General features: G+C 45.9%; 1 protein-coding gene across 1 annotated transcript; it reads right to left on the minus strand.

Annotated features, from left to right (window-relative positions):
• Nucleotides 1-212: 212 nt before the first annotated feature.
• On the minus strand, nt 213-25,173 carry LOC137381157 (G-protein coupled receptor 15-like). Its single transcript, XM_068053541.1, has 6 exons — nt 25,159-25,173; nt 24,497-24,640; nt 23,891-24,132; nt 22,454-22,567; nt 17,133-17,431; nt 213-1,105 (listed from the first exon to the last, which is right to left on the minus strand). Exons 1-6 carry the CDS (start codon nt 25,171-25,173, stop codon nt 213-215), a joined length of 1,707 nt encoding a protein of 568 aa, XP_067909642.1.
• Nucleotides 25,174-26,059: the final 886 nt, after the last annotated feature.

The raw sequence follows: 26,059 nt of genomic DNA on the forward strand, positions 1-26,059 counted from the left end.
TCTCTTTCAGGGAATGAAGGGAAATGGGAAGCAGACAGGAAAGTGGAGTTGGGACAGTAGAACAGCTCTGATCGTGTTGAATGGGGTGGAGCAGGTGCGAGCGGCTGTTTGATCGACTGCTATCTCTAGTCTTCATATATTCTTAGAATTTGAGACAGCATTGCGTTCAGATGCTGAAATGTCTCCAGTACCTCTCATCGTTTATTTATTTCTTAATTTTTAATAATTGGGGAAAAGGGATATTTCAGCACGTTCTTCAACTGCTCTCTGAACTGAGTCTGGGTCACAACGTAAATCACAGTGTTTGTGCAGCAACTCAGGAGCTGCAGCATGAAGCCCATTTCTCTTACAAAAGCAGGTAGAATTACAGACTGATAATCTAACCACCACATCCGTTGCCACATGGAATACACCATTAACTCTGACCATAACAGCATGAAATTGGCCGAGATAAAAAACAGCAAAATTATGGATTTCCTTCTGCTCTTCATTTCTGGGTCTTTTGGGTTGTCCACACTGCTATGAGCCCGGAGTCGTCTTCGGGCTCTGCTGGCATATACAATGTGTCTGACGGTAAAAACATTGAACATCAGAATCAAAACAAATGCAAACCCTGGTGTCAGAAAGCTATGAAGGAACGCGATTGTACCCCAGACTGGTGAAATCATAACATGTGCTTTTATACGACAAAACCAAGGGCTGTTCCAAAACCTGTACTTATCTGATACCAGAAAATACCAGGTGATGTCCTTTAAACCGCTAAGCACAGTCACTGCTCCAAGTATCATATTAGCTGTTTTCTCAGTGCAATATCTAGCTTTTAGCTTTCGGCAACAAATAGCCACAAATCGATCAAAGGTGAAAGCAACTGTGAACCAGACAGAACAGTCTGTGGCTGCATAAAGCAGGATGGCGTGGATATTACACACACGGATGTAATAAAGGAAGATAAATGAATCCCGATAACGAATTGGTATCTGCCGCAATATCAGGTCGAGGATAATGACCAGTAGATCCGCCGCTGCCATGGCCACCAGGTAGCGAGTGACACATTTGGAGAGACCACACTTTCCACGAGACAGGATCCCAATCGTCAGCAAGTTAACTGTGAGAAAGGGAAATAGTCAGGGAAATTATACATCAGGCTGTGAGAAACTGCTCCAGTTTGAATGTTTACGTATTGAGATTTACAGATGTATTCCTGTGTCCAGTTATATACTGGAGTGATTGTACATGTGAAAGTGTCGGCGGTTCCTAAAAAAAGTAATTAGGAAACCGATGAGGGTGCATGAAAAAACACGGGTGGACAAGATAAAGGAAACTCCCAAGGTGATTTATAAGCATATTAAGGGCAAGAAGATAACCATGGAATGAAGAGGGCCTATTAAGGACCAAAGTGGCAATCGGCGTGTGGAGCCAGAGGAAGGAGGTGAGTTTTTAAATAATTGCGTTTCATCTGTGTTCACTATGGAGAAAGCCGTGCAGCGATCAGGGAGGGGGTATGCGATATACTTCCGCAAACTAGCATTGAAAGGGAGGAGGTATTAGAGGTTTTAGTGGGCTTAAAAGTGGATAAATCTCCAGACCCAGATGATATGTATACCAGGCTGCTATGTGAGGAATTGATGGAGATTGCAGCGGCTGTGACACAAACTGCCAAGGGACTGTAGGACAGCGAATGTGGCACCATGATTCAAGAAGGGTAGCAGGGATGAATAAAAAGGTAATTGCAGGCCAGTGAGTCTATCATCAGTGGTAGGGAAACTAATTGCAAAAAAATCTGAGCGGCAGGATTAATCTCCACTCGGAGAGGCAGTGCTTCATGAAGGATAGTCAGCATGACTTTGTCAGCGGGAGATCATGTCTAATAAATGTGATAGAATTTTTCGAGGAGGAGTGTTGATGAGGATAAAGCAGTTGATGTAGTCTACAGGAACTTCAGAACTTGATAAGGCCCAGGATGGAAGATTGCTCAAGAAGGTAAGAGCCAATGGAATGCACGGAAAGTTCGCAAATTGGATCCAAAATTGTCTGACTGGGAGGAGGCAGAGGGTGATGTTCCGAGGGTTGCTTTTTACGATTGGAAGCCTGTGACCAGTGGTGTACCGCAGTGATCGGTGTTGGGACCCTTGCTGTTTGTAGTCTACCTTAATGATTTAGACTTGAATTTAAGAGGTATGATCAGTAAGTTCGCAGATGACACGAAAATTGACGGTGCCATCAATAGTAATGGGGAAACCTTAGACTACAGGACGATACAGATGGGCTGATAAGATGGGCGGAGCAGTGGCAAATGGAATTTAATCCTGAGAAGTGTGAGATGATGCATTTTGGGAGGACTCAAAAGACAAGGGAATATAAAATGGATGGCAGGACTCTGGGAACTACAGAAGGCCAGAGGGACCTTGGGTGTACTTATCCATAGATCACTGAAGGCAGCAGCATAGCTTGATAAGGTGGTTAGGTAGGTATATGGGTTACCTGTCTTTATTTGACGAGGCACAGAACGTAAAAGCAGGGAGGTTATGATGGAGCTGTACAAAACGCTTGTTAGGCCACAGGTGGAGTACTGTGTACAATTCTCGTCACCACACTATAGGAAGGAAGTGATTCCACTGGAGAGTGTGCAGAGGGGATTCACCAGGATGGTGCCTGGGCTGGAGAATTTCACCTCTGAATCGAGACCGGATCGGCTTGGGCTGTTTTATTTACAGTGGAGAAGGCTGAGGGGGGGGGGGGGGGGGGACCTGATTAATACATAAAAATTATGAGAGGCATAGATAGGGTAGATATGAAGAAACGTTTTCCCTTAACGGAGGTGTCCATAGCCAAGAGGCATAAGTTAAAGCTGAGGGACAGCAGGTTCAGGATGGACTTGATGAAAATCTTTTTCACCCAAAGGGTGATTGGAATCTGGAACACGCTGCCTGAAGGGTACCGATCAATTGGGGTGCTTATCTTGAATTGTATTACACCTCTTATCTGTTGTTGGAGTTGCACTCAAGCAGGAAAGTACAGATCATTCTATCACACTCCTAACTTGTGCCTTGCAAATGCTGGACGGGCTTTGGCGAGTAACGGAAATGAGTTGCACGCTGCAGACTTCCCAACAACTGACTTGCTCTCGTCACTGCAGTAATTATACGGCTGGTACAGTTAACTTTCTGCCGAGGATAATCCTCAGTGTGTTGATGTTGTGTAATTCAAAGATGATAATGGCGTTGAATGTCAAGGGGAGATGGATGGAATTTCTGTTGTTAGATGTTTGCACTACCTGGCACCTGTGGGGGCACGAATGTAACTTGCTTCAAATGAGCCCAAGCCTAAATATTATACAGGCCCTGTTACATGTGAGAGCGGATTATTTCCATACCTGAGGAGTTGCAAATGGTACTGAACACTATGCAACTATCAGCAAAAACCCTAACTTCAGTCCTTCTGATCGAGGAAAGGTCATTGATGAACCCTGCGAATCTCCTGCTGTGATATTCAGGTGCTGAGACTATTAGCCTCCAAATACTGATACCATCTTCCTTTGTTCACGGTATGACGCCATCCAGAAGAAAGTTTCTCCTTGATTTTGTTAGGACGCCTTGATGCCACAGTCGATCAACTGCTGCCTTATTATCAAGGGCAACCAATCTCACCTCGCCTCTTGCTTTGTCTATTTTGCCTATGTTTGGAGCAAGGCCATAATGAGGTCTGCAGCCGAGTGGCCTGACGGTAATTAAACTTGAGCATCTGCAAGCTGATTAAATGTCATTTGATGGCACTCTTGACGACACCTTCTATCATGGTATTGCTGATTAAGAATAGACGAATGACAGGTAATTTGACAGGTTAGATCTATCCTGTGCTTTGTGAACAGGACATATTTGGGCACATTTCCACGTTTTCGGGGAGATGCCAACGTTCATTTTGGCTAATGGACACCTAGGCAAAACTTTGTGGTGATCAAGGGTGGGCATTGTGGCGTTGGGGTTTAGGGGGGTGGGGTGGGATTGGGGTGGGGTTAGGGGTGGAGGATGGTTGGAGAATTTCCAGAACTTAGACCACCCAGATATCTGACACACTGATGTCAGTTCCAGTTTTTGTCAGTGGTGGGAAAACACAATGGGTGACATTTGCACCACAATGCGTTTCAGAGAACGGCGGGTGCTACGGAAGCACCTCCAAACAGAAGACCAGTCAAACCTGGCGGCACTGAGGAGAGACACGTTGCCGTGATCTGTAGACTGTCTGCAGCATTGCTGCTTTGGTGAAGAGCGGGATTTGGAGTTTGCTATGGGACTGCATTGCTTCACCCTCTTCAAGAACGTCTTGAGCACCGGGATCACAGAAAGAGAGTCTGGGGTAATGGGGGCTGTGCTAGGTGGTCTGGGGTACTGAAGTTTAACAAGTGGAGTCAGGGTGCCGAGTGCTTTGCAAAGTGTTAAAGTTCCTGGGGGACTGCAAGATATTTCGGGGTTGCTGATGCTGTGCCTGGATGCCAATTTTTTGTTTGGGGGTATGGGGCAGTACATGGTTGACATGTGTAATTGGTCTGTTTGCTCACACTGCTGGAACAGCGGGTGGGTCATCATCAAGGCTGGACTCTGATGTCCATCAGTGACTGCGCCAACAATATGGATCCAAAGCAGGAGGCCAAATGGGTTGAGCCACGTGCAAAGGAGGCAAGAGACAATCTCATATCAGCTCGTTTGCAGCCATCCTGGTGTGCATTGACAGAGAATGAAATACCAGTTTACTGCAATGCATCAACTCTTCAGATTTCTGTCCATATGTGGTCAGACTCCTGTGAGCGGATGTAATGTATGCGAGTGCCCATGGGAGACATGATGTTAATGAGGGATGTCACGACACTGACATGTTACAGAGGGCAGTGGGGGACGGTGAGGTCAACAACTCACCCTTCAGGCACAATTGTACATGGCTTTCAGACAATGAAGCCTATTCATAGAATAGAGGACATTTTAATTAAGAACAAAGAACAAAGAAAATTACAGCACAGGAACAGGCCCTTCGGCCCGCCAAGCCTACGCCGGTCCAAATCCTCTATCTAAACCTGTCGCCTATTTTCTAAGGGTCTGTATCTCTTTACTTCCTGCCCATTCATGTATCTGTCTAGATACATCTTAAAAGACGCTATCGTGCCCGCGTCAACCACCTCTGCTGGCAAAGCGTTCCATGCACCCACCACCATCTGCATAAAGATATTTCCACGCATATCCCCCCGAAACTTATCCCCTTTCACTTTGAACTCGTGTCCCCTTGTAATTGAATCCCCCACTCTGGGAAAAAGCTTCTTGCTATCCACTCTGTCTGTACCTCTCATGATTTTGTACACCTCAATCAGGTCCCCCCTCAACCTCCGTCTTTCGAATGAAAATAATCCTAATCTACTCAACCTCTCTTCATAGCTAGCGCCCTCCATACCAGGCAACGTCCTGGTGAATCTCCTCTGCACCCTATCCAAAGCATCCACATCCTTTTGGCAATGTGGCGGCCAGAACTGCACGCAATATTCCAAATGTGGCCGAACCAAAGTCCTGTACAACCGTAACATGACCTGCCAACTCTTGTACCCAATACCCCATCCGATGAAGGAAAGCATGCCGTATGCCTTCTTGACCACTCTATTGACCTGCGTTGCCACCTTCAGGGAACAATGGACCTGAACACCCAAATCTCTCTGTACATCAATTTTCCCCAGGACTTTTCCATTTACTGTATAGTTCACTCTTGACTTGGATCTTCCAAAATGCATCACCTCGCATTTTCCCTGATTGAACTCCATCTGCCATTTCTCTGCCCAACTCTCCAGTCTATCTATATTCTGCTGTATTCTCTGACAGTCCCCTTCAGTATCTGCTACTCCACCAATCTTAGTGTCGTCTGCAAACTTGCTAATCAGACCACCTATACTTTCCTCCAAATCATTTATGTATATCACAAACAACAGTGGTCCCAGCACGGATCCCTGTGGAACACCACTGGTCACACGTCTCCATTTTGAGAAACTCCCTTCTACTGCTACACTCTGTCTCCTGTTGCCCAGCCAGTTCTTTATCCATCTAGCTAGTACACCCTGGACCCCATGCGCCTTCGCTTTCTCCATCAGCCTACCATGGGAACCTTATCAAACGCCTTACTGAAGTCCATGTATATGACATCTACAGCCCTTCCCTCATCAATCAACTTTGTTATTTCCTCAAAGAATTCTATTAAGTTGGTAAGACATGACTTTCCCTGCACAAAACCATGTTGCCTATCACTGATAAGCCCATTTTCTTCCAGATGGGAATAGATCCTATCCCTCAGTATCTTCTCCAGCAGCTTCCCTACCACTGACGTCAGGCTTACCGGTCTATAATTACCTGGATTATCCCTGCTACCCCTCTTAAACAAGGGGACAACATTAGCAATTCTCCAATCCTCCGGGACCTCACCCGTGTTAAGGATGTTGCAAAGATATCTGTTAAGGCCCCAACTATTTCCTCTCTCACTTCCCACAGAAACCTGGGATAGATTCCATCCGGACCTGGGGACGTATCCAACTTAATGCCCTTTAGAATACCCAACACTTCCTCCCTTCTTATGCCGACTTGACCTGGAGTAATCAAACATCTGTCCCTAACCTCAACATCCGTCATGTCCCTCTCCTCGGTAAATACCGATGCAAAGTACTCGTTTAGAATCTCACCCATTTTCTCTGACTCCACGCATAACTTTCATCCTTTGTCCTTGAGTGGGCCAATCCTTTCTCTAGTTACCCTCTTGCTCCTTATATATGAATAAAAGGCTTTGGGATGTTCCTTAACCCTGTTTGCTAAAGATATTTCATGACACCTTTTAGCCCTCTTAATTCCTCGTTTCAGATTGTGCCTACAATCCCGATATTCTTTCAAAGCTTCGTCTTTCTTCAGCCGCCAAGACCTATGTATGCTTCCTTTTTCCTCTTAGCTCGTCTCACAATTTCACCTGTCATCCATGGTTCCCTAATCTTGTCATTTCTACTCCTCATTTACATAGGAACATGTCTCTCCTGCACGCTAATCAACCTCTCTTTAAAAGACTCCCACGTATCAAATGTGGATTTACCTTCAAACAGCTGCTCCCAATCTACATTCCCCAGTTCCTGCCGAATTTTGGTATAGTTGGCCTTACCCCAATTTAGCACTCTTCCTTCAGGAACACTCTCGTCTTTGTCCATAAGTATTCTAAAACTTACGGAATTGTGATCACTATTCCCAAAGTAGTCCCCTACTGAAACGTCAACTACCTGGCCCGGCTCATTTCCCAACACAGGTCCAGTATGGCCCCTTCCCGAGTTGAACTATTTACCTACTGCTCCAGAAAACCCTCCTGGATGCTCCTTACAAATTCTGCTCCCTCTAGACATCTGACATGAAGTGCATCCCAGTCAATGTTGGGAAAATTAAAATCTCCTATCACCACCACCCTGTTGCTCCTACAGCTTTCCATAATCTGTTTACATATTTGTACCTTTATCTCACGCTCGCTGTTGGGAGGGCTGTAGTACAGCCCCAACATTGTTACCGCACCATTCCTTTTTCTGAGTTCTGCCCATATTGCCTCACAGCTCGTGTCCTCCATAGTTCCTTCCTTCAGCACAGCTGTGATATCCTCTTTGACCAGTAATGCAACTCCTCCACCCCTTTTACCTCCCTCTCCATCCCGCCTGAAGCATCGGTATCCTGGGATATTTGCTTGCCAATCATGCCCTTCCCTTAACCAAGTCTCAGTAATAGCAATAACATCATACTCCCAGGTACTAATCCAAGCCCTAAGTTCATCTGCCTTACCTACTACACTTCTTGCATTAAAAAATACACCTCAGGCCACCAGTCCCTTTGCTTTCATCATCTGCTCCCTGCCTACTCTTTCCCTTAGTCACGCTGACTTCATTATCTAGTTCCTTACAGGCTTTAGTTATTACATCCTTACTCTCTACTGACCTCATTTGGTTCCCATCCCCCTGCCATATTAGTTTAAACCCTCCCCAACAGCGTTTGCAAAAGCACCCCCAAGGACATTGGTTCCAGTCCGGCCCAGGTGTAGACCGTCCAATTTGTAATAGTCCCACCTCCCCCAGAACCGGTCTCAATGTCCCAAAAATCTGAACCCCTCCCTCCTGCACCATCTCTCAAGCCACGCATTCATCCTGACTATTCTTTCATTTCTACTCTGACTATCACGTGGCACTGGTAGCAATCCAGAGATTACTACCTCTGAGGTCCTACTTTTTAACTTGGCTACTAACTCCCTAAATTCTGCTTGTAGGACCTCATCCCGTTTTTTGCCTATATCATTGGTGCCTATGTGCACAACGACAACTGGCTGTTCACCCTCCCCCTTCAGAATGCTCTGCAGCCGATCTGAGACATCCCTGACCGGTGCACCTGGGAGGCAACATACCATTCGGGAGTCTCGTTTTCGACCACAGAACAGCCTATCTACTCCCCTTACAATCGAATCCCCTATGACTCTCGCCCTTCCACACTTTTTCCCGCCCTTCTGAGCAGCAGAGCCAGCTACGGTGCCATGAACCTGGCTACTGCTGCCTTCCCCTGGTGAGCCTTCTCCCCCAACAGTATCCAAAACGGTATACCTGTTGTGGAGGGCGATGAACGCAGGGGACACCTGTGCTGCCTTCCTGCTCTTTCTCTGCCTTTTGGTCACCCATTCCCTTTCTCCCTCAGCAATCCTAATCTGCGGTGTGACCAATTCGCTAAACGTGCTATCCACGACCTCCTCAGCATCGCGGATGCTCCAAAGTGAGTCCATCCGCAGCTCCAGAGCCGTCATGCGGTCTAACAAGAGCGGCAGCTGGACACAATTCCTGCACGTGAAGGAGTCAGGGACATTAGCCATGTCCCTGAGCTCCCACATGGAGCAAGAGGAGCATGTCACGGGTCTGAGATCTCCTTCCATTTTTAATCTTAAGCTTAAACTTACTTAAATGAAAAAGGAATGAAAAGTTTTTTACCAATCACACGATTAAAAAAAAAGAGTAATAGAAAAAGCCTTACCTTATCTACACACCACCGAGTCCTTTTTCTTTGGTTAGAGGAGGAGGGCGGGTGGGAGACACTACAGGTGTAGTGTCTCGGGTTCAGGAACGGCCCAAAGATATAGGGTTTTACTTACCCAGCAGCCCCCTGGTCTCCGCCGAATTCAAAATGAAATTAAGTTTACTTTAAACTGACCTTCCCAGCTGCTCACTCGCTCGCACTCTCTGCTCCCGAAAATGCTGCTGCAATGAAAGGCAAGTTATTTTAAACTGCCCAAATATATAGGGTTTTACTTACCCAGCAGCCCCCTGGTCTCCGCCGAAAACAAAAAGAAATGAAGTTTACTTTAAACTGACCTTCCCAGCTGCTCACTCGCTCACACTCTCTGCTCCCGAAAAAGCTGCTGCAATGAAAGGCAAGTTATTTTAAACGGCCCAAATATATAGGGTTTTACTTACCCAGCAGCCCCCTGGTCTTGGCCGAAAACAAAAAGAAATTAATTTTACTTTAAACTGACCTTCCCAGCTGCTCACTCGCTCGCACTCTCTGCTCCCGAAAAAGCTGCTGCAATTAATTAACACAAAACGTATGTGGTAGACACCTGAAAACTACAGTGCAGCTATGTGTTATTTTAATATGTTTGTGGGTGGTCCCATGAAGTGTGCTGCGGGAGGCAGCAGCTGGGCTTCAGGTAGGCTACTGATAAAGCTGCCTCTTAGACCCTGATAACTTTGACTGGCGTCCTGTCGCTGCCTTAGGCTTGGAAGGCCCGGCTGCCTGGAGATGTTTTGGACAGGTGCACAGCTCTCCCTAGGCATCGCAGCTACTGGAACTGGGCTGCCTGGTGGAAGGGATGAGAAGCCAGTGGCTAAATTTGTAACGCCCTGTGGGGCGTCCCCAAATGTGTCTGTCAGCTTCCCACCTCCCTTTGAAGGCCCTCTCAAGCCACCCTGCTCACCAAAGGAGCTGCAGAAGGCTTCATCTCCTGTTTCTTCTCTTGCCTTGTCACTGCTCCATTGAGCTCATGCTCGAGGCGACCATGTGCAGCTCTGCGTGCATCTTTGAGATCTAGGGCTCCATGAGAGTCTGAAGTTTCTTGATGGACGAAGTGCTGCTCTCATAGGCCTGAATCCTGGCGACAGTCATGGCATGAACGTACCACTTCGTCGTCCACTTATGGTTGCACTTGCTCTCTGGCATCTCCTCCAAATGCTGCCTTACCTCTCTGCATCTCCAGCATGCCCTCTGTTGTTGAGACCAAAGGATGTCATCATCCTGGGGCCCAGCATGAGCCTGGTTACACACATTTCTCAGAATGCCAGCGGACTTGGCTGTCTCAGCCTCAGCCAGCTGTTGGGGTCCGTGTGTCACAGTCTCAGCATCTTATGATATTGATTCAAATTCCGAGTAGGTAGCCACCGATATGGAAGTATGTGCGCTACTAGAGGGTGCAAGAGAGTGATAGGATGGTGCATCCTTTGAGCAATCCTTCTCGTCAGAGGCAGGCGCCTGTGCAGTTGATCGTGTGGATCCCTGGAAATGACTGCCTGCATGAGAGAAGACAAACATGTGTAGGTTAGGCTATGCAGTTCTCCTGATGGCAATCAAGAGCTAAGTGTGTCTCCAACATCGATGTGCATGTCAATGGGATGCAATCCTCACTCTTTTGCACCTGTACTTCATTCTGCCCATCTGATACAGCGTAGCAGCCATGGATGCCAGCAAGTTCCAAGGCCTGTTCCTCAGTGGAGGTGAGTGGACGTCGATATGGCCTTCCGAATGACTGGGCCATCTCCCTCCTATTATGGGCCCCCTTGTTCTACAATAGGAAGGATGTAGATAGTGGAGAATGGCTTAGAGAACATCATGGTTGCTAATCCAAATTAAGCCACTCATCCCCTCCTGGGTAATCTGATGTCTCGCGTGCTGGCATTCGTTGTCAGGGGAAGGGTGTAAGGGGGTGAGCTATGAAGGAGCCTGTGGCCGACAGACAGCCATGCACTTATGAGGATGTGACAGAACTCTATCCACTAGTCTCTCACAGTTACCCTCCCCATGTCCCACAACTTCCAGCATAGGCATATGCAATCCTCAAAAAGGCATGGAACAGTCGCCTTGACAGAACGCGAGAGGACATTGACCCTCTTCCAGCGCTGAACTCAGTTGTGCTGGGTGACAGCTTGGCTGTTAACCTCCATTGTGATCTCCATCAAGGTTTGCTTGGTCAGGCGGGTGGACCTCCTCTTGACATTGTGGGGGAAGAGAACTTCCCGTTTTGCTCTTGCAGACTGGAGATGAATCTGCAGGGAGGCATCACTGTACCGTGGGCACACTCTGTGTCTTTCTCAGCCATCTTCTTTTGCCCTGGTTGAGGAATTGGGCCCAGGAGGGTGATGGGTGGTAGTGGGCGTTGAAGCTGGCAACGGAAGTAGTGGGACAATGTTGTAGTCTGCACCAAGCTGCAAAGCAATCCGCGCAGGAGTGAATGGAAGTCTGGCTGGCCTTTAAATATGAAACCAGCACATGCTCCAGAGTCATCTGAGGCACTAATCAATGACTCTGTTCCCTCCCCCGCCACGTGACTGGTGGGGACCTGCGACTCCCCTACGCAAAATGCCCATTGATGTGTTATCGCTGTGCGGTTGTTGCCCATGTGCTGGATGGGCACGCAACACATTGCCAGGCCCACCGGTACAGTCCGTGGGCTCATTAAATTCGCCCCCTCGTCCTTGAGAACACGTCCTCTGTACCTTAGCCAGAATATTGTCAGGTCCCATCGTATTGTTGCATCCAATGAATTCAGCTGTTCTTTGCTGTCATGTGAAGTGAACTGTATTGGCCGAAAAATGATATTTGTAATGTTGAGGAGCTCAGGAGGAGGCCAAATTGAATCATCCAGTTGGAATTTCTGCCTGAGGATGTTTGCAATCGTTCAGCCTTGCGTTTTGCACTCCATACGAAGCTCAGCTGTCATTGATCCTGGGGATATTTGTGGAACATCCTGTTTCAGTTAATTGTATAGTTGAGCACCACTGTTCACAAATGGATGTGGCTGGATTGCAGAGCTTTAGTCAGTTGATTGTGAGATCCCATAGCTCTCTCTCTTGCTTGCAGCTTCCTGATTGAACAAGGATCGGTCGCCTGGTTTGATGGCATCATTTGAGCGAAAACTAGGCCATGCCATGAGGTTGCGAATTGTGGTGGAATACATTTTCCCTGCTGCGTATGGCCCACAGACATCATTGAAGACGAGCTTTGAACGGTTTGATCTGCTCTGAATCCTCCGACTATGCCCCTAGTCCTTGACTTCACAACCAGCGGAAGCAGTTTCTCTCTATCTGCACTATCTGTTCCATTTAACAGCTTGGAGACTTCCTGGTACCTTGTAATTTCGAGGGAAGGATGCAACCCCAGTTTGTGTAGTCTCCACTCGTTATTTAAACCTTGGGGTTCACGTAGCACTGTGATAAATCGATGCCTCAATCCCTGGAAGGAAATTATAAGTACTATTCCTAAGATAAAAATATGAAGTGCTGGAATAACTCAGCATGTCTGTGGAGAGAGAAACAGAGTTAAAATTTCAGATCTGTGACCTTGCATCAGAACTGGCGCAATTTAGAAAAGAATTAGGCTTTAAGCAACTGACGTGGGATGCGGGGAATGCGTGGGGAAGACAACAAAGGTGAAGTCACACGGGATCAGAGGTGACCTGCAAGATGGATACAGAACTGGCTCGGTCATAGAAGACAGAGGATATCAGTGGATGGGTGTTTTTCTGAATGGAGGGATGTGACTAGTGGTGTTCCGCAGGGATCAGTGCTGGGAACTTTGCTGTTTGTCATATATATAAATTATTTGGAGGAAAGTTTAGCTGGTCTGATTAGTCAGTTTGCGGACGACACAAAGGTTGGTGGAGTTGCGAATAATGATGAGGATTGTCAGATGATACAGCAGGATATAGATCATTGGAGACTTGGGCGGAGAAATGGCAGATGGGGTTTAATCCGGACAAATGTGAGGTAATGCATTTTGGAAGGTCTAATGCAGGTGGGAGGTATACAGTCAAAGGTAGTCAAGAAGGCATACAGCATGCTTGCCTTCATCGGTCGGGGCATAGAGTATAAAAATTGGCAAGTCATGTTGCAGCTGCACAGAACCTTAGTTAGGCAACACTTAGAATATTGCGTGCACTTCTGGTCGCCACACTACCAGAAGGACGTGGAGGCTTTGAAGAGGGTACAGATTAGGGTTAGCAGGATGTTGCCTGGTCTGGAGGGCATTAGCTATGAGGAGAGGTTGGAAAAGCTCGGATTGGTTTCACTGGAACGACGGAGGTGGAGGGGCGACATGATAAAGGTTTACAAAGTTATGAGCGGCATGGACAGAGTGGATAGTCAGGAGCATTTCTCCAGGGTGGAAGAATCAGTTACTAGGGGACATAGGTTTAAGGAGCGAGGGGCAAAGTTTAGAGGGGATGTACGAGGCAAATTATTTACACAGAGGGTGGTGAGTGCCTGGAACATGCTGCCAGGGGAGGTGTTGGAAGCAGATACGATAGCGACGTTTAAGAGACATCTTGACAAATATATGAATAGGAAGGGAATAGAGGAATAAGGGCCCCGGAAGCGCAGAAGGTGTTAGCTTAGGCAGGCATCAAGATCGGTGCAGGCTTGGAGGGCTGAGTGGCCTGTTCCTGTGCTGTACTGTTGTTTGTTCTTTGGGAGGGCAGGGGTGACAAGGGTGGTGCTGCTGTTGTCTGGCTACCCAACTCTACCTTGCAGAGGCTGTGTGCCAACTATCAGATACTTCTTCCTACCTCCCACTGGACCATGACCCCATCACCGAAAATCAAGCCACTGTCACCAGGACTGTCACTGACCTCATCCCCTCCGGAGATCTCCCCTCTGCAGTTGCCAACTTGCTGGTCGTAAAAACCTGCACAGCCCGCTTCTACCTCCTTCTTAAAATCCACAAACAGGTCTGTCCTGGCAGGCTCATCGTTTCAGCCTGTTCCTGCCCCACTGAAATTGTTTCTTTTGCTATTGACTGCATCTTTTCTCTGTTGGTACAGTCTCTTTCCAGCTACATCCTTGCCTTTTCGGTCGACCTGATTTTGACAATTTCCAGTTTCCTGCCCCTAATCCTATCCTCTTCACTATGGCCGTCCAATCTCCCTGCAGCTCCATCCTCCACAGAGACAGTTTGGGGGCTCTGCGCTTCTTCCTTAAACAGCGGACCAACCAGTCCCCATCCACCGCCACCCTGCTGCGACTGGCTGAACATGTTCTTACATTGAAGAACGTCTCCTTCAACACTACTCACTTCGTTCAAGTAAAAGGTGTTGCCATGGTTACTGTTTAATTTTTGTTTAGAGATACAAGCACTGAAACAGGCCCTTCAGCCCACCGAGTCTGCGCTGACCATCAACCACCCATTTATACTAATTCGACACTGATCCCATATTCCTACCACATCACCACATTTCCCAACCACCAACCTATACTAGGGGCAATTTATAATGGCCAATTTACCTATCAACCTGCAAGTCTTTGGCATGTGGGAGGAAAAAGGAGCACCCAGAGGAAACCCACGCAGACACAGGGAGAACTTGCAAACTCCACATAGGCAGTACCCAGAATTGAACCTGGGTCGCTGGAGCTGTGATGCTAACCACTGCGCCACTGTGCCACCACTGGCTTGAGTTTCAGTTATGCTTGTCTTTTCGTGGGATATGTCGAACATTCATTGTTCCAGTCCTACTCTGGCTCACTCCCTCATCTCTTTTTCGGTACATTGATGACTGTATCTGTGCCGTTTCCTGCACCCACCTAGAACTGGGAACGGTTATCAACTTTCCTCCTATTTCCACCCTTCTCTCACCTTTACAGGTCCCATCTCTGACACTTCCATTCCCTTTCTCGAGTTCGCTGTTTCCATCTCTGGCTGTCTACCAATACTCGTTATAAGCCCAGAGACTGCCACAGCTACCTTGGTTACATCTCCTCGCACCCTGTTTCCTGTAAGGACTCCACCACATTCTCACAGCTACTCTGTCTCCGACGCAACTGCGCTGATGATGCAACCTTCCACAACAGCGCTTCTAACATCTCTTCCTTTCTCCTCAACTGAGGTATCCCCTGCAATGTGGTTGAAAGGGCCCTCAACCGTTCCAGGCTCATTTCCCACGCTTCTGCCCTCACCCCTTCCCCTCCCCCCAAGAACCACGACAGGGTTCCGCTTGTCCTCACTTTCCACCCCACTCGCCTCCACATCGAAAGGCTCATCCTCTGCCAATTCTACAATTCCAGAGTGATGCCACCAGCAAACACATCTTCCCTTCCCCTCTCCTTTCGGCATTTCGAAGGGATTATTCCCTCCACGATAATCTGGTCCACTTCTCCATTACCAACGACACCTCGTCCCCCTCCCATGGCACCTTCCCATGCAATCACAGGAGGTGTAATGTCTGCCGTTTTATCTCTCTCTCCTCACCATCCAAGGCTCCAAACATTCCTCCCAGGTGTAGCAGCGATTTAATTGTACCTTTTTCAATTTAGTTTGCTGTATTCGCTGCTCACAATGGGGTCTCCGAAACATTGAAGAGAATAAACGTAGATTGTGTGACCATTTTGTGGAACACCGCTGTTCATTCTGAAAGCAAGTCCTCGAGCTTCCGGTCCATTCTTCCAGTGATCATCAACCCAAGGTCAAGCAGCAACACTTGATCTTTTGATTAGGCACTCTACAGCCTTGTGGACAGAACATTGAGTTGAATAGCTCAAGCATGACTGGCCTTTATGTTATATTTAATGGTATTTATTTAACCACGTGTCGGTTTTTCATGTCGTCAGAGCTGCTCATTATTTTGCTATTAACGCTCCCTCTGGACTAATGCTTTGTCTTTCACCACAAACATGAACACCGTCTTTGCCTTTGTCCCAGGACAGCTTTGTTGTTTAATCTCTCCTGCCATCTGCCCTAACAAACACCTTCTCTTCCCCACGTCCATTCCCCCCCTCCGCCACACCGCCTCCCTTAACTTGCTTGAAACGAATTACATTCCAACGTTTGCCAGTTCCGATTTACGATCACAGACTTGAAACGTTAATTCTCTCTCTCTCTCCACAGATGCTGCCAGACTTTCTGAGTAATACAAGCACTTTTTTGTTTTTATTTCAGATTTCCAGCCTCTGAAGTATGTTGGTTTTATTACCCTTCCTACCATATGGTTTCCACAACTGCTTGCAGCAGTCCAGGTGTTGTCCAGCCAGGGTTTTGTCAAGGTGGAACATGACTTATTTGCCCTGATATTCCACCACTCTGGATATAATTATATAATTCTAGTCATGTTATTTGCATTCTTGTCTCCACCAGCTCACGATGTTTTAATGATCTATGTACCTGGACTGCCAAATCTTTTAGCATCTTCACAATTTATAGCTTTTTTATCATGAATGAAGTGCCCTGCTCTATCATTTGTACGTCCAAAGTGAATGATCTCGCATTTTTCTACATTGAAATAAAATCTGAATAGTTTTCTCCATTCGCTTAATTTGTCAATACATCCTGTAGTTTTACCCTTCTATCTATATTGCAATGCTGCCTATCGTTGCATCACTTGCAAAGTTGCATAAGTGCTTTTATACCATTAACCAAATCATTAATTAATATAGTGAATGGCTGAGGCTCCAACACTGATACTTGACAGACACTGAGAGTAACATCCTGCCAATGAGAGTATCTGTCTTTTGTTACTGCTGACAGTCCTGCCGCTGAGCTGATTTTGTAACCACGATTCGGCTTTTGCTTGCAGCCTCCCATACAGGACCTTATCAAGTGTTTTCTGTAAGTGCATGCAATTAACAGTCCACTATTCACAACCTTAATCACACTTCGGGGAAGAGTTCAAGGACAAGGGAAGGTGTTGGAGGAGCATTAATATCTTTGTACCACGGGGATGGGACGTCAGTTATATGGAGAGAATCAAAAACGTATGATATTTATCACACCAGAGAGAAAAAACAGCAGCAAGGAGGCGAAAATAAATAACACGAAAGCTGAGCATGACCATCGAAATAACTGGACACAGTGACTTACCGGCGACACCAACAACAGCGAGTATTGGATAATAAATCTTTTGAATAACCAGAAGGGAATACAGGACCCGAAGATCTAATGTCAGCAAATCATAATAATAAGAAAGGTAGTCAAACTCCCAGGAGAAGCTCCTTCTCATTGTTATAATATTCCAATCTAATGGTCTCAGATTCTGATCCATTGTTGTAACATTCCTATCTGTTGTTCTCAGATTCATACCGTTCTTCTCCCTTTCTTTGGAGAAGCTGATTCCTGCTAGTGCCAGAGATGATTCTGCCAAACACACGGCAAGCAGTCTCCTATTAATAGAAGGAAGAAACCTCCAGAGACACTACTGGGGCCAATGGAGAATAACATTAATTACACTCACTTAACAAACAGGTTCAGTTAACCCTTTTCAATCCAGCACTATACACATTAAAGTATAATACTTATCGGATTCAATTGGGATGTATGAGGATTGCTGATGGAAGGAAAGGTGGAAATAATGGAGGCAATGGGAAACAAATATTGTTATTCTCCTTGGATGTGGTAGTGGTACCAGAGGATATGGAGGTTGCAACCGTTACCTACTGGTTAATACAAAGAGTGAGAGAGCGCGAAACAGCACTGGAAGAGGCTCTTCGTCCCACCGAGTCTGTGCCGACCAGCAACCACCCATTTATACTAATCCTGCATTAACCCCATGTTCCGTACCACATCACCACAATTCTCCTACCACCGATACACACTGGGGGTAATTTACGCTGGCCAATTTACCTATTAACCAGCAAGTCTTTGGCTGTGGGAAGAGACCAGAGCACCCGGCGGAAACCCACGCAGTCACAGGGAGATCCTGCAAACTCCGCACAGGCAGAATCCACAACTGATCCCGAGTTACTGGAGTTGGGAGGCTGCGGTGCTGACAACTGCGCCACTGTGCCACCCCACAGAGGGAGGAAAGAGAGAGGAATAAACCCTGTAGCTGCAGGCACTCAGGCCAATGTCGCTGGTGGGGAAATTTCTGGAAGACAGAATCCAGGACAAAAATATTTATGGCTTTGTAAAACGTACGTAAGACATGTCAGAGAGCATGGTTGCAATCGAGTTCTTTAATGAATAACAGAGAGGGTTGATGAGTGTAAAGAGGTTCAATTTATGTTTATGGACTTACAAAAGTTCTGCAATGATAGACCATTTAATTGCCGTGAAAAGAAAAATGAAACCCATGGAGTAAAGAGGCAGTGACAGTGTGGAAATGCCTTTGGGTAACGGACACAGAGAGAAGGACTGTGATAAACGGTTGTACAAACTGGGGAATGTATACAGTGGTATTCCCAGGGGCATCGTTATTCGGACAAATGCTCTTATATATGGGTGCAGGAGAAAATAGACCTGCATCTAAAATTTTTCTTAAAGATGGAGGAGAAGTTGCAAAGGAGTACAGTTACTTATCTTTGTGAATAGAGGCAGAGAGCACCAAAGCAAGAAAGGTATGTTCAAAGTTGATAAATCACCGATTCAGCCTCATCTGGAGTATGGCATACAATTCTCGATACCACACTGTAAGAAGGATGTCAAGGTCTTAGAGAGGGTCAGGAGAGTATTGCATCATATCAGGGATGAAGAACACCCTTTGTGGAGGTACTGGAGAAGGCAGACTTCCTATCCAAGAAGCAAGAATTTAAATGCAAGATTTCATTGAGGTGCCAAAACTATCAGGCGTTGTGATGGAGTGAAAAAGAAAAGTCGTGTTCCCCTCATAGAAAGGGTGGACAACCATCGGATTCAACTTTAAAGTATTTGACACACAACCTGAGGAAAGATGAAGAGTTTCTTTTTTTATGCAATGAGTTGTTGTGATCTGGAACGCTGTGCAAGAAAGGATGGTGGACACAGACCCAATTTCAATTTTCAAAAGGTAACTGAATAAATTCTGGCATGGGTGGCACAGTGGCGCAGTGGTTAGCACCGTAGCCTCACAGCTCCAGTGTCCCGGGTTCATTTCTGGGTACTGCCTGTGCGGAGTTTGAAAGTTCTCCCTGTTACTGCGTGGGTTTCTGCCAGGTGCTCTGGTTTCCTCCCACAGCCAAAGACTTTCAGGTTGATAGGTAAATTGGCCATTGTAAGTTGCCCCTAGTGTAGGGAGATGGTGGGGATGTGGTAGAAAATATCGGATTAACGTAAGATTAGTAGACAATGGGTGGTTATTGGTCGGCACAGACTCGGAGGGCCAAAGGGCCTGTTTCAGTGCTGTATTTCTCTATGTCTATGGTGTATTGTGGGTGGGTGTTGCTAGTGATGATCGTGCATGCAGATGCAAACGGCAGAGAAAACAAATTAAGTGGTTGGCTCTTTCAAGAGCTGCCAGAGGTACGATGGGTCAGTTCGGCTCAGTCAGTGCTCTATGATTCCATCATTCTGTTATAGCAGAAGCCATCCTGTCCAATCCTCATGTCCAATTGGCATTGTCAGCCACGTTGTATTGACAATTTTTTCAGTGGAGCTCTGCTCTGATCAAAGGTCTCAATTTCTTTCAATTAGCAATTTTAAAAATCATTCATTATATGCCCATTTTATCTCCTTTCTGTCTGTTCTCATAATAAGGGTGACATTGTCAGGCTCAGTATCACATCCTTAGTTACCATGAGTAAACAGTGGTCGGCCATCTTGAGCCGGTGCATTCCAAGTGGCGAAGGTGCTCCCACAATACCGTCACAATTGGAATATCAGAGGGCTAAAGTGGAGAGCCCCTGACAACAGGCACAGGGATGACCCTGCGCCTGTTAAAAGTCATGCAGGCAGCATGCATATTTAATGCTGCCTGATCATTCCATGAATAAGATGTGATTGCATGCCTCAGCAGGTCGCCCAAGTTCGTACCAGGTCAGCACTATTTAAAGCTAGACTTCACAATTTAGACCCAGACTGCACTCTTAAATTCGGCAGCAGGTGCTGAAAATGCTTGGATAACATTTGAAGAACTTTTGGAAGAAATTGTTATGATTCAAGATTCAAGACAGTTTGTCAGGGTTTTAGGATGCTGCACTGGAGTTGTTGCAGGAACTGGACAGGAGTCGAGAGATTCGTTGCCTCATTGGGCCATGAGGCCCTCCATAAGGCAGTTAGTGACACCGGTCTGGCACCAAGGATGTGGTGTCAGTGCTGCAAGAAGTTTAATGGCCCTATACAAGTGGTCAACGTCAATGAATGCATCCTCGTATGCCACTTCCTCCCAATTACACTACCAGCCCCACACACTGCTCCATTCAATGCAACTCTTTCACTCGCCTTCGAACAATATTAAACTTGACACAAACATTCATAAGCCTCGCCTCACTCGAACACACAGAGCATTGCTGGAAGCTGCACCCTCATATCTCACAATTTGCACCATCTACCAGCTATTCAAATGTGGCAGGCACATACGAACATACGAATATATGAAATAGGAGCAGGAGTAGGCTACTTAGTCCCTCGAGCCTTCTCTGCCATTCAATAAGTTCATGGCAGAACTGATTACTCCACATGTCCACCTACATCCGATAACCTCCCACCCCCTTGCTTATCAAGAATCTATCTGCCACTGCCTTAAAAATATTCAAAGACTCTGCTTCCACCGCCTTTTGATGAAGCAAGTTCCAAAGACTCACGACCCCCTGAGAGAAAAAAAATCTCCTCATCTCTGCCTTAAATGGGCGATCCTTTATTTTTAAACAGTAACCCCTAATTCTAGATTCTCCCACAAGAGAACACATCCTTTCGACATCCACCCTATCAAGACCCCTCAAGATCTTGTATGTTTCAATCAAGGCGCCTCTTACTCTTCCAAATTCCAGCGGATGCATGCCTAGCCAGACTAATCTTTCCTCGTAAGATAGTCCGCCCATTCCAGATATTAGCTCAGTAAACCGTCTCTGTACTGCCTCCAACGCAGTTCCATCCTTCCTTAAATAGAGAGACCAGTACTGTGCAAAATACTCCAGATGTGGTTTCACTAATGCCCTGTATAGCTGAAGCATAACTTCCACACGTTTGCATTCAATTCCCCTCCCAATAAACGATAACATTCTATTGGATTTCCTAATTACGTGCTGTACCTGTTTACCAACCTTTTGAAATTCATACACTGGGCCACCAGATCCCGCTGCATCTCAAAGCTCTGCAATCTCTCTGCATTTAGATAATATGTTTTTTTTCATTATTCGTGCCGAAGTGGACGTTGTCACACTTTGCCTCATTATACTCCCTTTGCCAGGTCTTTGCTCATTCCCCTAACCTATCTATACCCCTTTCTAGCCTTCTTATGTGCTCTTCAAAAGTTACTTTCCTACCTATCGTAGTGTAATGAGCAAATTTAGCAACCTTCATCACAGTCATTTATATAAATTGTAAAAGGTTAAGGCCGCAGAACTGATCCCTATGCCACACCACTCGTTAGATCTTGCCAACCAGATAATGACCCATTTATTGCTACTCTCTGTTTCCTGTTAGCCAACCAGTCGTCTATCCATGCCAAGACGTCATCCTCTACACCATGAGCTTTTATTTTTTGCAATAAGCTTTGATGTGGCACCTTATCAAATGCCTTCTGGAAATCTAAGTGCAATATATCCACCAGTTCCCATTTTTCCACAGCACATGTCACCCCTGAAAGAACTCCAATAAATTGTTTAGACATGATTTCCCTTTCTCTAACCTTATTTGCCCTATGCCAAATTGCAGGTGGCACAGGCAGTAATCCAGAGATTTATTCATTTTTTTTATTTTTAGATACGGCACTGAAACAGGCCCACCGAGTCTGTGCCGACCATTAACCATCCATTTATACTAATCCTACATTAACCTCATATTCCTACCACATCCCCACACTAGGGGCAATTTATGATGGCCAATTTACCTAGCAACCTGCAAGTCTTTGGCTGTGGGAGGAAACCAGAGCACCCAGCGGAAACCCACGCAGTCACAGGGAGAATTTGCAAACTCCGCACAAGCAGCATCCACAACGAGCCCGGGTCGCTGGTGCTGTGAGGCTGCAGTGCTAACCATTTCACTGCCCTTTGTTTCATTGCTATCACCTTTGAGGTTCTGCTTCATAATGCAGCGCCTGGTTCCTCATACTGACTATGCAGAACCTCTTTCCTTGCCCTGCCTATGTCGTTTGTACCTAGATGGACCACGACGACTGGATCCTACCCCTCCCAATCTATGTTCCTCTCCAGCCCTGAGCTGATGTCGCGAACCCTGGCACCAAGCAGGCAACACAGCCGGCTGCACTCTCGCTCTTTGCTGCAGAGAACAGTGTCAATCCCTCTAGCTATACTGTCTCCTATGGCAACTACATTCTTTTTCCTCCCTCCAATTTAATGGCGTCCTGCACCATGGTGCCTTGGTCAGGTTGCTCATCTACTGTGCAGCCACCACTCTCATCCGAAGATGCTGAAAGAACCTCAAACCTGTTGGACAATCGCAAAGTATGTGACTCCTGCAGTTCTGCCCTCTACGTCCACTCAATTGTCACAGCTGCAGCCATACTCTCCTGTCCATGACCACTGACCAAATCAGAAGACCCCATTCTAAGGAGTGTGACTGCCTTCTGCGACAAAATGTCCAGGTAACTTTCCCCCTCCCTGCTGTGTCGCAGTGTATGTAGCTCGGGCTCCAGTTCAATGATTCTGAGCCGAACCTCTTCGAGCCACAAAAACTTACTGCAGACGTGTTTGCCCTGGGTCACACTGGCATCCAGGAGCTCCTAGATGCTACATACATTACACATCACCTGTTCTGCTATCCTTAATGTGTATTAATTGATGACTTAATTATTTAATTCTATTGTTTATTTTATATTCCTTTTTTAAAAGATATTTTATTAAGCTTACCATTTATTCCATAACTATTTGAAACGTTAGCAGCTAAATAACTTACCAAATACTCACCAAACAGGTAGCTTCTTCCCTGCTTGCTCTGTTAGATTACATTAGAGATACAGCACTGAAACAGGCCCTTCGGCCCACCGAGTCTGTGCCGACCATCAACCACCCATTTATACTAATCCTACACGAATCCCATATTCCTACCAAACATCCCCACCTGTCCCTATATTTCCCTACCACCTACCTATACTAGTGACAATTTATAATGGCCAATTTACCTACCAACCTGCAAGTCTTTTGGCTTGTGGGAGGAAACCGGAGCATCCGGAGAAAATCCACGCAGACACAGGGAGAACCTGCAAACTCCACACAGGCAGTACCCAGAATCGAACCCGGGTCCCTGGAGCTGTGAGGCTGCAGTGCTAACCACTGCGCCACTGTGCCGCCCACTGTGTTGATTGTGACCTCACTCTAATGTCCCTGCTCCTGGTGTAATATTCAATATGATTGAGGGACTCAATGGAATCAGCAACTGTTAAACACATACATGGATGGTTATTGGAGAGATTGATTGGGACATCCGAGCAAATAACATAATACCTTCATCATCTGGTGACAATGTCCTGGAACTTTGTATCTGACACGATTGTGGAACATCATTCATCACAGGGACTGCGATGGTTCAAGAGCCACTAGTGATGGGCCATAAATATTTGCTCATCCAGCGAGCAGTCAAAACAATACTCAAAACAACTGGTGGGTCAGATTTCAGACATCAAATCAGAGACAATAGTGTAAAACATAGTCGGTAAGCACAGTTTCTTAATTCAGAATCCCTCCACCCTGTCCCCGTCTCTTACCCTTTCAGAGTCTCAAACGGCCAGCAGAGACCCCATCACCCATCACTCCGAAAAGAGTGCAAGGAGGCTCATATCGGATTTGTTCTTCTCGTTTGAAACTGAGAAATTTGTCTCAATGATTAAGTCGTTCCACAAATAAAGTGCAAGACAAAACTTATATCGATTTGGTAGTGTGGTTGCCCCAGTATCGTGAAGCAGAATTTGTAGATTAATCTGAATCTTCAGAATACAAAGTGGTAGAATAAGTGGTAAACCACCGATTTCAGGTGAGGATTTCCTGATGGAAACCTGTTTATGATCCAAAAATCCAGTCACCTAGAGAAATAAAATCTGGAACAATTTGACTGTCTCGTCATGAGAGCAGTGATTATCATATATGGAATATTTCCAATCACTTCATAAATTGATTGCTACAAACCAGCCGGTGAACCCTTACCGCTCGTGGCAGAAGCTGTTCGATGGAGAGTAGGGAGATTTACGTTTTGTGCCAATCCACGAGCGTTAAACAATAAATTATTTGTGAACACATCCAAATCACAGATATGGTGATAGTAAAGAGACAAAGCCAGGTATTGTGAATGTGGCATAGTTTTGTTCCACGTATTATCATATATGTCCAAGTGTCTATTTTTCTACATACTCATATGTTCACCTGCAGCAGACTGGGGACAAATGTGTTGACTGAGGGAAAGAAGAAATGACCACATTTCAGGAGAAACAAATTCCAATTGAGTAATGTGTTCTGGGTCCACATGTGGAATTCAGCTGAAGAGAAGCTGGATGAAGTAGACTGATACTGTGACAGCATCAGTTGAAAGTATGAGTGAGGAGCTTATTGTTCATTGGTATGTTCTTTCACTGTGATAAAAGACTAGTGCACATAGTGTAAGATATAGGGTCGGGAGTCACAGTTTTACCAAAATAAGTGATCCAGATCTCATAAGCAATTTTAAAATATGAAGCTTATGAAGAAGCAACAGCTTAGACAAGATGCATCAGCAAAATGGACAGAAGAAGTAATAGACCCATGGCCGATAGTTTTGCTGCCACTCTCTGCAGCTGGAAGGGCTGGCTTCTTCTTCTCTGTCTCGCGATCTCTCTCTCTCCCTTTCTGTGCTTTCACCTATTCCACTTAGCCGAGATGTAAGGAAGCTGTCTATCTTCTGCCAGACAGGGCATGTTGTCGCTGTTCCTCTGAGAATTCATTGATGTACCTGATGTGGGGGTCTGGTAGTTCACCCAATATCAATCACCAGTTCGGACCCTTCTAACCAATGAATACACGAGATGCACCTGGGATATTGAAGGTGGTACCTCCCCCTTGTCCATCGCTCTGCTCCACAAAGTCACCTTTCACATTATCTCATGCTTGTTATCATTTGTAAACTTCTGCCAGGCACCTGTAAAGAGATGGTACAAGGCGTCATCTTATCAGCTTCAGGAATAACTTGTTTCAGAGCCTGTGCTGGTCCTGTCCTTGGCAGAGATAACAGGCCGATGCTTTCCTAGCTGTATAATCTTTCTTAACAAGAGAGAGAGAGAGAGCTATTTCTATAAGAACTCGTTATTAATATGAGCAGTGTCATTTATTGAGTCCCATTTCTTACAATAAATCAGGAATGAGTTGGATGGATGAAATGTGGTTGGAAGCGTTGTTTTGGAATATAGAATCCTCGCTGGTTAAAGCAGAATGTCCTATACAGGTATCACCTCTGGAAATGATGGACAGAAACCGGTGAGACAGCTCGAGATTGGACAGCCATACCTAGAATCTGAAGGGCTGGAATTATAACCAATGGATGAAGGAAGATTAACAGTCAAATGAATAAATGAATGCAGAGTCCAAACAGTTCAAGTAACTTCCTGATCCATTGTTACAATAAGTAAATTCTTCCATAGTTTCATGTATTATGTGAGAAACTCTCACAGTGAATGTGGACCCTTCAAATAACTCTTTATTTTAAATGTCACATTTTACACATTCGGGAGCACATCAGCAAAAACGATTACGGTTTATTTCTAACAAGGCCACTTGACATTCCATAGAAAGCTGCAATGAACGAGAGTTTTGCTCGGATATGACACAATATGTGGGATCTTGTGTTGGTTCCGTGATAAGATATGAGCCTCACCTCTTCTGGTTGACCTTTCCTGCATAACCACCACCAGTGCGATCAACACACTGTTAAGCGGGACTACAAATCAGACCGTAACT

Source organism: Heterodontus francisci, chromosome 21 (genome assembly GCF_036365525.1).
Source record: "Heterodontus francisci isolate sHetFra1 chromosome 21, sHetFra1.hap1, whole genome shotgun sequence".
In the NCBI taxonomy this organism is placed as follows: Eukaryota; Metazoa; Chordata; class Chondrichthyes; order Heterodontiformes; family Heterodontidae; genus Heterodontus; species Heterodontus francisci.

Coding starts and splice junctions, on each gene's coding strand:
- LOC137381157 (XM_068053541.1), bottom strand. Junction 17,432..22,453: donor TTGGAGGGAGGAAAAAGAAT/GTAGTTGCCATA, acceptor TTCTATTAATAG/GAGACTGCTTGCCGTGTGTT. Junction 1,106..17,132: donor CGCTGTTGTTGGTGTCGCCG/GTAAGTCACTGT, acceptor CCTTTCTCACAG/TTAACTTGCTGACGATTGGG.